The sequence below is a fragment of the Pelodiscus sinensis genome, chromosome 4 (assembly GCF_049634645.1).
Source record: "Pelodiscus sinensis isolate JC-2024 chromosome 4, ASM4963464v1, whole genome shotgun sequence".
Taxonomy (NCBI): Eukaryota; Metazoa; Chordata; order Testudines; family Trionychidae; genus Pelodiscus; species Pelodiscus sinensis.
In genome coordinates, this window is record NC_134714.1 from 12,228,500 (window position 1) to 12,241,252 (window position 12,753).

General features: G+C 46.9%; 1 protein-coding gene across 3 annotated transcripts in view; it reads left to right on the forward strand.

Annotated features, from left to right (window-relative positions):
* The window catches only part of DAAM1 (dishevelled associated activator of morphogenesis 1), a 196,751-nt gene that overhangs the window by 166,760 nt on the left and 17,238 nt on the right, over window positions 1-12,753 (forward strand). For all 3 annotated transcript variants that reach the window (XM_075926322.1, XM_075926324.1, XM_075926323.1), the window contains 3 exons: window positions 8,431-8,515; window positions 11,233-11,339; window positions 12,063-12,151. In XM_075926322.1, coding sequence (XP_075782437.1) covers window positions 8,431-8,515; window positions 11,233-11,339; window positions 12,063-12,151 — 281 coding nt within the window. The remainder of the gene's footprint in view (window positions 1-8,430; window positions 8,516-11,232; window positions 11,340-12,062; window positions 12,152-12,753) is intronic.

Here is a 12,753-nt window from a genome sequence, read left to right on the forward strand (position 1 = left end):
TGATGTTTCCTTAACTTTCAGCCTGCAGCTAAGCACAGCCTGGACTCTGTGGGATGGACAATGGTAGTTCTGTAGCGGAGAGGTTACTTGACCTGGTGTGAGCTTTTCCTGACCTTGAAGGACAGGCCTGTCTATAACTCACTGTGTGAGTTTGGTGGCTGTTGTCAATGTAATGACACTAGAGGACAAGCTGCTCTGTCATGCAGACAATGGATGGCATGTTCCACTCACAGCATGTTTGAAGAGGGCTTGTGGGTTTAGTACAATGGTAACTTTCAGAGCTTTCAGAGCAAGTCGTTGCTGCTGTGATAGCGAAGCCAGTAGAATTACAAATAGCACACACTACGCTCAACAGCAAAGGCTAGATCCTCAGAGATACGGAGGTGCCGAATTCTTGTTGAAATCGAGTGTAGGCCCCTCAGTACCTCTGAGAGTCTGGGCAGCATGAAGACCCATATTAAATTATTTGTGCTGTTCCATAAAGCTACATGCAGGCAAGAAAATCCCTTTAAGCTTGCAGGCAGCTTACTTTGAACACAGTCCGGAAGGAAGGAGGGCCTTGCAGAGGGATAGCCTTGCAGTGAAGGCACTGCTCAGGGCATCCCAGTGTTCAGTGCACTTGCCAAGACTTTGGAGCTCTAGGTTCAAGTCTTTGCCCTGCCCCCAAGTGGGCTGACAGACTAGCTGAGCCCTGGGGCAAAATGGGGGGAGTCTGGCTCTGCACTCTCAGAAGGGGTGGGGCGTCAGTGAGGGGGGGCAGGGCTGGGTGTAGCCAGTCCTGAATGCTGCCTGGAACATGCCATGTCCCCAAGGCAGCTGGGAGGGACCCTTTTGAATCTTCAGGCTTTGGGACAACTGCCTCCTTTGTCCCCTTCCCCATCAACAGGCCTGCCAGCCACAGTCGTCCTGGGTGATCTTGGGCAAGTCACTTTGCCTCTGTGCCTCAATTCCCTATCTGTAAAATGGGGGTAATAGCACTGCCTCACCTCCTAGGCACTGAGAGGACAAATTCATGCACTTTGTTCTAGGCTGTATTGTGTGACCCCAGAGAGAGTGATGTGGTCTCATAGTGAATGCTTTATAGACAAACAAAACATATAGATGGTGTCCTTGTCGCATATCCACGCAACACCAGTGGAAGTCTTAGTGGTGTTTTGCACATGAAAGGACTGCCCAGTCAGCTCTTTCTTCCACACAGACGTTTATAAGCTAAATAGCCATTGTCTGGTTTACAGCATGGAAAGATTATGGCTGGCTAGATCCTTTATCTCGCTTTCTCAACAATTGCCTGCTTTTCTTGTTTTGGGAGAAATTGCTGCCTAGTGAGATCACTGGCTTTTCTTCAAACTAGTAATGTAATATAGAAATATTTTTGACATGGCTTTTTTTAGTCTAGCTCAAAGCACGCTGATGTCAGTGCACTTTGGGCCTCATTCAGCAAATCACCACATCACAGTTTCTGCTCTGGTTAGGTTTTTCTAGCGCAGGAGGGCGTGTCGTGTGTTTTGTAAGCTGCAAATAAATACTTTATTGTCTCTGTTTCTAAGTCTTGTGTAGGTGAATGGTTGGTTTTGTTTCTCTCTTCTGGGGGCCTATGTTGAGCATGTTTCTTAATTGAAGGTGGCTTTTCAAGAGGGCTTGGCTCTTTCAGTGTGGATTTTTTTTCCTTTCAGACTGATTAGATTCTCCATTCACCTCTGCAAAGCCATCCCAAATGCCCTGCATTGGTCAAGCTTGTGAGCTGACTCTTTTCATCTCTAAATTGCAAGATGAAAATCCCCGTGACAGCAAATACTGTGACCCAATTCCTCTCAGACCATTTGCGTTGGACAGCTGCTGCCAGCAGTAATAATTATTCTGGTTATAGATAAGCTTATAGCTTTCACTGGCCTCTTTCCCATCAAATGGCCTGAGATGTTGTTTAATTCCAGCACTGGGTGATTTCTCTCTCAAGATAGTAAGGAACAAGCTAGTTCTAAGAAGAGTTACAATTCCTGGCACTTACTTTGGGTCACTTCTGGGAAAAGTTTTAAACTTGATATTTAATGGACAGTCTTTATGAAAAGTTTGTGGTAGGATGCCAGTTCAGATAAGGGCAAGGATGGCCGTGATGAAAATATAATTATTGCTCATTAGCTGTACAGTGACTTACATGGCATCAGTTGGCTCCTATGCATGAGTAAAAGACCGCGATGGGCAGCCTGGCCAGACTGAGGCAGTTCCTGGCCAAGCAAGAGGCTTAGATGTACTGGAACATGAAACTGCACAGAAGGCTACTGCATTTCCCCAGCGTTTCTTGTTCTGTTGTCTGGAGGGCCCTACCAAATTCATGGTCCATTCTGGTCAATTTCCTGGCCATAGGATTTGAAAATTGGAAAACGTTGTGTGTTCAGATGTTTAAATCTGAAATTTCACAGTGTTGTGACCATGGGGGGGGGTCCCAAAAAGGGAGTGTGGAGGGAGGGCAGATCACAAATCGTGTGTGTGGGGGGGGATGTCACAGGATTGCCACCCTCATTTCTGTGCTGCCTTCAGAGCTGGACTCCGAAGACAGCAACTGCGGAGCTTCCTACAGCTCCAGGAGGTTGGTGGTGGGGGGTCTGGTCTCCCTCCCAAGGTGGCTGTGCAAAGGATGGACGAGTCTATCCCTCCCCAGTCCAGCTAGAGCTAGGAGTCCCCTGTCTGGGGCAATCCTGGCAGCCAGGGGAGATCAGATTATGCAGGCACAGGTTTATTTCACAGGCTGGGATGCATGTTACCTGGCTATGAAATGGATAGGTCCCTAGTCATCTGGTAGAATGTGGTCATTCAGAGGAGCTGGTTTCTCAGTGGGAGCAAAGCTTTCTGATGCGACACTACTCTGCCTGGGGGCCGCTTACCCCTCTACAAAGCCAGAGGGACAATGCATCTTCCCGGTGGGGGTGAAGCTAATGTCATGGCCTTCAGGTTAAGCGTCAGGAGGGGACAAGATCCGCAAACCCCATTTGCACAGATCAAGCGAAGTCAGGGAGCGGTTGCATTTCTCTGTCCTGTGGAGAAAACCATTCTGTACTTTTGTCATACGAAACCAATGATTTTGTGCCTGTTTCAGCCTTTGAATCATTTGCAGACCACAAGCCGCAGAAGCCTGATCTAACTGCAGTGAAATTTCATTGGTGCGGCAAGTTTTGCAAGTGTCTGAAGTGCGTCATTCTAAATAAACATGCCGGACCCCGCAGGTCTCATTATGTCCGTCCTTGGCCCATATTGCCATAACAGAAAAGTATCTTTCAGGCATTGGTGGGTCTCTCCTCACGGCAGCCCTGTGAAGACAGGCAAGTGTGAAGCCCATTTGACAGATGGAAAACTGAGGCCCAGGTGATTTGCAGATGGTCTCATAGGAAATAGGTGATGGAGCCAGTTTTCCTGAATCCCTGTCTGCTAGGCCTTCCTTCCTCCCCACCTTAGACGTCTGTCAGACTGGGAGGATACAACTAGAATAAGGCTACATGTTGCAGTGGGTGTTGTTTCCTGTGCCCATTTAACAGCAGTACCCATTGCTTCTCAGGTGACACGTATCGATGTAAGTACCACGCTGTGCCCTCACTGCTTCTCCCCCCTTTATCTCCAGGTCAAACACTGTTTTTCCTCCTCGTTTTTGGCTGAGATCTCTTTTGACACCCTTAGAGTGTGGACATTAGGATAGAAATTAAAAGAGAACTGAATAGTGTTAGTGTAGCAAAAAACTGGACTTAAAGTGAACTTTGAGCAAATACTTTCAGGACTCCCTGCCCCCAACTCTTCTTATGGTTACAAGAGAAATCTCCTGTGGAATCCCATTGAACGCTTTCTTTCAGTCCTGTTCCATTAAGAAAAGGTTCTAAATGGTTATTCCCGATTCGTGCACTCCAGTGATTAGTACTCTCCTTGAGCCTGTAATATTAAGCTGTCATAGATTTATGCTGGAAGGGGCTGCTGTGATCATCTACTCTCCACCTGCAGAATCCCATCTAGACTCGCCACTTGCGCAATCCATGCTATAGGCTAGAGGAATTTTTTGAAAAGAGCATCTGGGGGCAATTCTGGCTCCCTTGGAGCTGAATGTTCCTTGACTGCAGTAGGGGGCAAGATTTCATCCTTAATCTTGAATTCAAAATAATAGAGAATCCATCACATCCTGTGATAGATTAGTCCAATGGGCCATTGTCCTTTCTGTTTAAATAACAGGCCTTCCTGTTCGCATGACTGTAGCTTGAGCTTCCAGTGATTAGGTCTTGTTATGCCTCTGTTTGCTCCCTGCTATCTCAAATCTTCCCCCAGTGTATGTACTTTTCAACCACAATCCAGTCACCTCTAGGCCTTCTTTTATTAAGCTAAATAGACTGAACTGAAATCTCTTGAAAGTAGTGATAGTCAGACCTCAGTGCTTCAGAAGCCAAGTCAGTCATTAGCATTGTCCAAAAGAGCCACAGTCCTGTGAATTCGTTGTTTTGTTTACGAGATATATTTTCTCAGCAGGATGACTGACCAACTATTCTACAACTAGCAAAAACATCCTGATTAGTTAATAACTTTGGTTAAATCATGTTTTAATAATTAGGGATATAAAGTCCTGTTTGTTTGGTTAACTGGTTAAATGGGGATAGATGGGGGGGGGGGAGGGGCGGAAGCAGCAGCAGCCCCTCTCCTTCCCCCGCTTGCTCTCAGCCCTCTTGGGCTTGGACCCAACACCCCTCTAACCCCTTGCCCCCACACCCGAACCTCACTGCCGCTTCTGCCCCCCTGCCACCACACAAGGCAGCTGATTCCAAGGCTGCTCTGGGGTAAGGATTAACCATTACTGGTAGGCATCACCCATTAAAAGTGATGTTTACCAGGTAACCGTTCACATCCCTACTTTTTTAATATCAATTTAATATGCTGCCAAGAGCCTCAAGAGATGCATTAAATAGCCACTTGGTCTTGTCTCACTCTGAATGTCGCTGCTCTGAACTGTTTCCTAGGCCATGAATTGTTCTTGTGACTCTTCTCTGAAACTTGTTCAGTAGTGCAGCATCTTTTTCAAAGCCTGGGCACCAGAACTAGACAGTGTTTGCAGGAAAGATCTCAGCAGTGATTTTATACAGTCATAACCTATAATCTGTCACGTTAATAGATGCGGTTAATTAAACACAATTGGCTGTTGTCAAATGTTAACTGAGTTTTCTTTAAAGACTCTTTCTGTGTATATTGAAATCGTTCTCTGCTTTTAACAGCCCTAAAAATTGGAGAATGAGCGAATTCTATTTCTGAAAAAGCATTGTAGTTATTTTTGCTCAGGAATACCAAAGTGATTGTTTACGAAATTATTTCCTGTAACCGTTGTGCGGCTAACCCGCTGCCATACTTTGGTTAGGAGCTGATTTCGTGTGCAGCTGACTGTGGTTTTTATTCACTCAGGGTGTAATTCGCTCAGTGTGCAGGGACCTTGCATGATGCCTATGCGCCACTCACATCCATTTAAGACCATAGTGTTGATGGTTAAAATTATTTTACAATTGGAAAAGTGTGTGTTCAGTGTCGCATGACTTGTAAATAAACAGCTGAACTGATTACCAAGGGCAGGGCTGGGAAATTGCTTTCAGGCAGAGAGAATGCATAGAAAAGAGAGTGAATTTGTTGGTAGACTGTGGGAATTGCAGTGTTGACTTGAACCATCGTTATCAGCTTCTGATACTGTAACGTGCCCATTGAAGGTTTTGTTTCTTGTGCTTGTTCACCCTATAACGCTGTCTCTTGCATGTGTGGTTTTCAAGAAAAACAGAAGCGGGGGTCTTCAAACCTGGTTAAATGGGGTAGAATCCAGACAAAGCTTTGGGGGGTGCTCAGAGCACACGGATGGACACAGTATCGAAAGCAAAACAGCATGGCTTCCCAATAAAATGCAAATGCCATGCTTCCTCATTGTTCTTGCTCCCTGGAACGAACAACGCTTCATTAACTCTGCAGAGGGGGTGTTTTCCAGGCACATTTCGATTATTTCATTCAATCTCATGTAAAATCGGAAGAGAAGCAAGCAAAGCCCTTCCAGCAGTCTGGGTAGGGGCATCTGCAGGTGCGTTTAGCCCTAATCAGTTGCAGATGGAACCGAGGAGGAGCCCAGTGTGGTGTAGAGTTTTCTTTTGCTTCCCTCCCTATCTCCCCCCCCACCCAAAAAAATTTTTTTGACTAAGGGGGGGGGGGGCAGGATTTCATCCAAAGTGCTTAGACTCTATACTGATTGGTGCTAAATCAATACCTGTCCTGGAAAATATAGTAAATGAACTTTAACTCAGTATTCGGTATTTGCTTAAATTTTCAAAAAGGATTAATGGCATGTCTATATGAAGAGTTAGGCTGTGCATCTACAGAGCATCAGCTTGCACTAAAAGGGGAGTAGTGAGCTCTGATGTACAGCTGTTTGAAACAGGAGCGCTGCAGCAAGTTTCACATGGAGGCTTCATGTGCAGTGACCTGGTACAATAGAGTCCTCCCCTTCCACTAGCTGCCCATGAGCATTCTGTGTGGATAAGCCCTACTCATTTTGGGTGCCCCGTGGTTTTGTTTCCATTACGAGATACTGCGAAAGGGGTAGATTTTCAAAAAGTGCTGAGCGCCGTTCACTGAAAATCAGGTGTCTCAAGCTGGCCATCCAAAATGATTGTTGCAACTGAAAATTTCAGCTCCTGTTTTGGAGGGTCTTTCATTTTTAATAGACGACATTGCCTGCTATTGACGTTGTCTGGTGTCAGAGAATGTGGAAAAAGGAAATTTAACCTCAAAAATAGGAAAGGGGCAGCAAAAAATTGCTAATTTACATAATAACGTGTCCAATAATGTGAAAATTATGAATGATAGAGCTAAATCCAGAGGTCCTGACTTAGGCAATTTCTGTATCAAATTTAATGGGAGTTTGACTGAGTCAGTCTAACCAACTGGTGAGTTGCAGGTTCCTTCTCTACCCGATCCACAGAGGAGGTGAGTATATTACAGCACCACCATGCGTTGGCTCTTCAGCTCAAATTATATAGCAGCTCATGCTATTGGCTCTGGAGGTCAGTCCCTAGTGTCAGCTAAGATAGCATCTGTCCCATCAGGACCTTACCATTTGGCTCCACAAAGAAGAAATGAATTTGTGGCGCAGATATAACAGACTGTGTAGCCTTTTTTTAATAACAGTGGCTGATGAGAACACACCCGCAACTTCAGAAAACATTCCGGGCCATTTTGCAGTAGGAGGAAGAGTAAATCTCCCCAGGTCTCCTCTTCAGCTGTGAAGAGAATCTTCTGCAGCATGTTATAGGGCTCCCAAGCTACCTTTACGCTGCAGTAATGTTGCCTCCACAGTCTGTGGCAGAGCACAGATGAAGTGACTGACCGAGGCCAGCCGGATGGAATGGACTGCAAGGGAGGATTTTAAATACATATTGGATCTCCCTGGTCCGGCTCCCTTGGGACCTGACTGGTCCCAAACAAGGGGATTTGCCGGACCAGAGGAGGTCCCTTCCTTCGTGGCCTGTGCTGCCACCCAGTTAGGGCTCCAGCCTGCCCCTACCCCTCCAGGGGCTCTCTAGATGTCACTGGCCCCTCTCCTGCTGGGGTCAGAGCTCCACAGCCGCCTGGCTCTGCAGCTAGGGCGGAGGCAGAGGGACGGGGCTGTGGTAGAGGGACAAGCGCTCTCTGGCTACTGCGGGGCTCGGCGCTCCTCGGCCGCTGCCAGGCTGGAGCTTTCCAGCCACTGGAGCCAGGGAGCTCTGCTGGGACCCGAACACCCTGCCATGCCATCCGTCCTCCCACACACACGTACACACACTGGGCTCCCAAATGAGTCGCCGGTGTCCCTACGGCATTCCTGCCCTGCTGCCAAATCCCCCTCCCCTGGGCTCAGTGGTCCAGCATGGACCATGGATGTTCCTGGACCACAGAGGCTGCCAAACCAGGGAGTCCCAGTTAAGAGAGGTACAACCTGTATAAACACTTTCCTTAGCGATCTCACTCCTATCAGATTGGTATTTTTTTAACATGGAAACTGGCCGAATAAATACTGGAAAAACCACCAGGTAGTAAGCCATGGAGTGGAAGGGATTAACCTCCGCTCTCCTCCTGTGTCACTCCTGCATGGAGTAGAAGAGCTGTCTGGCTACTCAGGTGTTGAATTAGAGTGGGATGAAATAAGCCTTTCATTCTGTCGTGCATTGCTCTCCCCCGACCCGGTAATCTGAGGTATTCCCCAGCAGTGAGTAGAACAGAAGAGAGGCCTGCGTGAGCCCCCGGAGCTGAGCACTGGTGCACGTGGGGAAGCTGCAGTACTGTCTTGCCCCAATTGTCTGGGAAAAACAGCATCATGAAAAACCAGTGTCGCTAGCGCAATTTTGAGGCGGCATTTCAGCAGTCGGTTGCACTCTTCTGACCATAATTCATGTCATTTCCCAGGCTGAAATTGTCAAACGATGAAATCAAACGTGCAATTTTAACAATGGACGAGCAAGAGGACCTGCCAAAAGACATGTTAGAGCAGGTGGGTGACAGCCTCTTACTGTCGTGCTTATTGTTGCAGCCGGTTGTTAGTACTGGATGCCTTGTGAAATTAGGCAAAGACTTGGGACAGATTAATGAATGGCTCCCAGTGCGTAGCTGGGGTTTGCGACACAGGTGAGCATGTCCACACAGCTTTTACAACACTTTGGCTCGCCAAAGTAGGGGAGGAACCCCTCAAAAAACATGCAAAAGGTGACTTACACAATATTCACTCAACCCTTTTTCATAAACCCCAGCCCTTTTGCTCAGATTCCAGCAATGCATTTCACAGTATAAGAGCTTGCTCAGTCCAGTGGACAGTTGTTAGACACAATCCCAGTGTCTGGATGGAGATCAGATGAGCCCTTCTACCAGCACTACTGTGGTTTTACGTTTCTGCGGCTCCTTTTTAAAACCTGGTGCCACGCTGGAGTAGCACAGCCGTGAGTCTGGCCCCAGGTCCTCTCTTCACAGTGCTGTTTCCAGGGCTCACGTTGGTATGCCGAGCGTGAAGGTGACATTCTGCTAAAGCTGAACTGACAAGTGTAGATTCATTGTGACTTCTGTGCACGCTGTGGTAGTTCAGCAGGACTGAGTGGCTGGGACTCCCAGCCCACGAACGGTGTCAGGCAGTGTTTGCTGTGATCCTGATTTCTTTATTGATCGTGCTACTAAAGGGCGCTTAGCCCTTCACAAACCAACCCAACGCTCCAGCTCCTTGGATTGAGTGCCCTCATTCAGATCACTGACACACAGCGCCGAGGGTGCGGTGGAGGTGGGGTAGGAATTAGAAGTGAATCAAAAGGAAAGGCTTGTTATTTCCCAGTGGGGGTGGGGCAGAGGCCTCTCCTTGGCATGATGCTATTCAAAGAGCCCTTTGATAAACGCAGTAGGGACCAGAGTGCAGTAATGCTGCCTGACTAACATCACCACACCTAGGCCCAAGCTGTCCCTGAGGGAGGGAAGCGCCGCACCTCAGAGTGCCTCATTGCTTGAGCAATGTTGCCTCCAGGAGATTCTAGCTCTGCCCAGTTGATTCGCTCCAGGCAGAAATGTGACATTTGGGCCTTATTTCTCCATTTTAAAAGGAAGGGCCGTTGGTTTAGCCAACTGTGCAGAATTCAGACAGCAAGTCGGAGCGTTGCCAACCAGCAGCAGAATTGCCTCCTATGGAGATACCCCAGATGGCAGCCTCCTGCCTGCTTGGTTCTCTACGTAAGGCTAGAGCCAAGCAAAAGTGGGCATAGCTTTAGCATTCCTTACCAGTCCCAGGGAGCTGCAGGCAGCTGGGTGAAATTGAGAGCAGCCCTGTTGGTTTGTTCTCGTTGGAGTTTCTGGAGGGCTGAAGGTTTTGTGCTGAGGTGATTGTATTGCTGGTGTTCATTTAAGAAGGCATGTTGCCTGCCAACGCAACACAGGTTCTCCTAGCCAGCCTCAGATAGCAACGAGTCGTTTAGGGTTGCTGTTCTATGGGAGTCTAGCATAGTGATGGTTTCAGGGCCTTTCTAAGTTGAAGGCTGCTTTGACCAGTTGTTGGTGTGTAATTTCAAGCAGAGGCTGCAAACCCCCTGTGTATGAGCATTGCCTCCTCCTGACTCCAGTTCAGCTTCAACCAATTGTTCCTTATCCAGCTGCTGCTTGGCTGAAATCGCTAAGGATGGCAGTGGGTATCTTGAGAGCAGACTGAGAACTTCCTTTTTGGCAGTACCAAAGACACACAGATCTACATTCTAGCCAACTCAATGTCTGAACTCTAATACCTGAGTTCTGATCCCAGCTCTGACATGAAATGACCGAGAGACCTGACTACACACAGAGCTGTCTACAGCCTGTAAAACAGAGATAACACTCGCACCTCCAGAGCAGAGTTGGGAGGTTTAATTAGTTGAAATATAATTTACAAGTAAAAACACCCTGATTGCAACTAGGGCTGGCTAGAAAACAAAAATTCCCATTTTCCAAAAAGTTTCGAGGCTTGTTTTCTTGCCTCTGGGACCTTTTAAAAACTTTTTGTGGAAAATGCACAAGAGGAGATATGTAGAAGCCCCCTGAATAGCTTAGTGAGGATGCCACTTGCCTGGGAAGTAGGAGGCCCAGCAATCCCTGCTCTGAATCAGGTAGAATCAGCGTGTGTACCTGAGTCATCCACCTCCTACTGTGGGCTGTTGAATAGTTTGGGTGGATCTTGCTCTCTGTTGCACTCTGGACCGGGGAGAGGTTCCAATGGAATATTCATTGACACCACTGTTACCATGACTTGTTTTGGTTTCAATACAACTGTGGGGGGAGGGAGAGGAGAGGGAAGGGGAAAGATCTAAATTTTTTCAATAAGCTTTAGTTGCCGCAAGTGGGTTCTTCTTTCTTTGACGTGACCAGTAGGAAATTTCAAACCCACTGTGCTACAGTCTAAAATAATTGTTTTATAACAGACTGGCTGAAGAATCAACATAGCTGGTGTAAAACCAAACCGTATGTCAAAGGCCTGGTGGGAAGTATTGAACAGTAATGTGTGTGGGGAATGGCACAAGGCCAGAATTTCCTAGACAAATTGTAATAGCTCTGTATTGCACCTTCTGTGTGCGGGGCAAGTTTGGGGGTGGAAGTAGACGCAGCTAGATTTCATTTGATATTAATTTGTTATAGCCAAAGCCCCATAATAAGAAAGGGATTGCATAAAAGTAAACGTAGGTCTCGTGTCTAAACTGTGTTTCCTTTTAGCTCCTGAAATTTGTTCCTGAGAAGAGCGATATTGACCTCCTGGAGGAGCACAAACATGAATTAGATCGCATGGCCAAAGCGGACAGGTTCCTCTTTGAAATGAGCAGGTAGGCCTGACTTCACTGGCTGCTTCCACACTAGCCCTATTGGAATGGCAGCTGCGCAGATTAATCACAGGGTTTCTCTAGAATAGTTGGCTAATGGAGCTAGATAATCCTGTGTAATGCAGCTGGAGCCTAATGAGGCCTGGCTTGAAAATCCACTTGGATATTTGTATTCATTTTTGCAGCTCCCAGATACTTGTGCGAGCCTGTTCCCTTGCTGCCCTGGGGATAAATTAGGAATTTCCAACTGCAACCTTCATCTCCCAGTGCTGAATGTTTAGAGCTAGGCTGGGGAAGCATGTGATAGAAAGCTCTGTCCAAATTATGCAAGACAGGAGTAATTTTCCTTTTCCAGTGCTGCCTCCCGGATTCTCAGCTGGTATAAAACAATGTCGCTCTCACCGATGTTTAAACTAGTTGACGGGAATTTTTACCATTTAACTGTAGAGTTTGCATTACCCAGAGGAGGGAAATTACAACAGGCCTTAAATACATGTCTACAAGAAGTGGTGACACAATGTCCTGAAGAGGGATGGGCTTAAGCACTTGCCTGAATCGGGGCCTTATGAGACAGTAGTTTAAGGCATCATCTTTTCTGTCCCACTGCAGTTCAAAGAGAGAGGTGCTCTCATAGTGAAATGGGCCTTTCCCATCTGCAGCTGTGAATAGTGGAGCAGCTGAGTCCTGCCTGCAGCAAACACATTTCAACTTGTGCCTCTCTTACAGGATAAATCATTATCAGCACAGGCTGCAATCCCTTTACTTCAAAAAGAAGTTTGCCGAGAGAGTTGCGGAAGTGAAACCCAAGATTGAATGTAAGTTAAGGGGATTTTGTTGTTGGTTCGCTAGAAAGCTTTTTGCTGATGTGTCAAGTATTCCCCCATTTCCCCCATCACTCATAAAACCCAGACGGGCTCAGCATATACACAGGAAAGCCAAACGTCTTTGTCTAGCAAGGCCTTGGAATCCAGAAACAGAAATCTTTTCCCTCCTGATCCCCAGGTGTATTGATTCATTATTGTAGCACTGCCCTTGTCTGTTTAAGTTGGGAGGAGCCCTTGTTTTTATCTCAAAACTAAATAGACCCAAGCTGTGTAGAAGTAGCAAAAAGATAAAAGGAGGGAGAAGAGGGGAGGTCAGATTTGGTATGTATTGTTATCAATAGGATTGCTTTAAGGAAGCAAGAGGGGATTTTTAATACTTTCCAGTAGTTTAAGATATTATTCAGAAGAGCTTGAATTCATCTACCCCAGTAGGTGGTTGTCAAGCTAACTGGAATGGCTCATACATGTGGGTGCCAACCACAGGACTAGTTGTTACAAACCAGGACTCCAATACCAAACCGGTTTTGTGATCTGTACTTAGATTTCCCTGGCCAAGTGTTGAGTGTGAACTCCTCAAGCAAGGAGTCACAGAC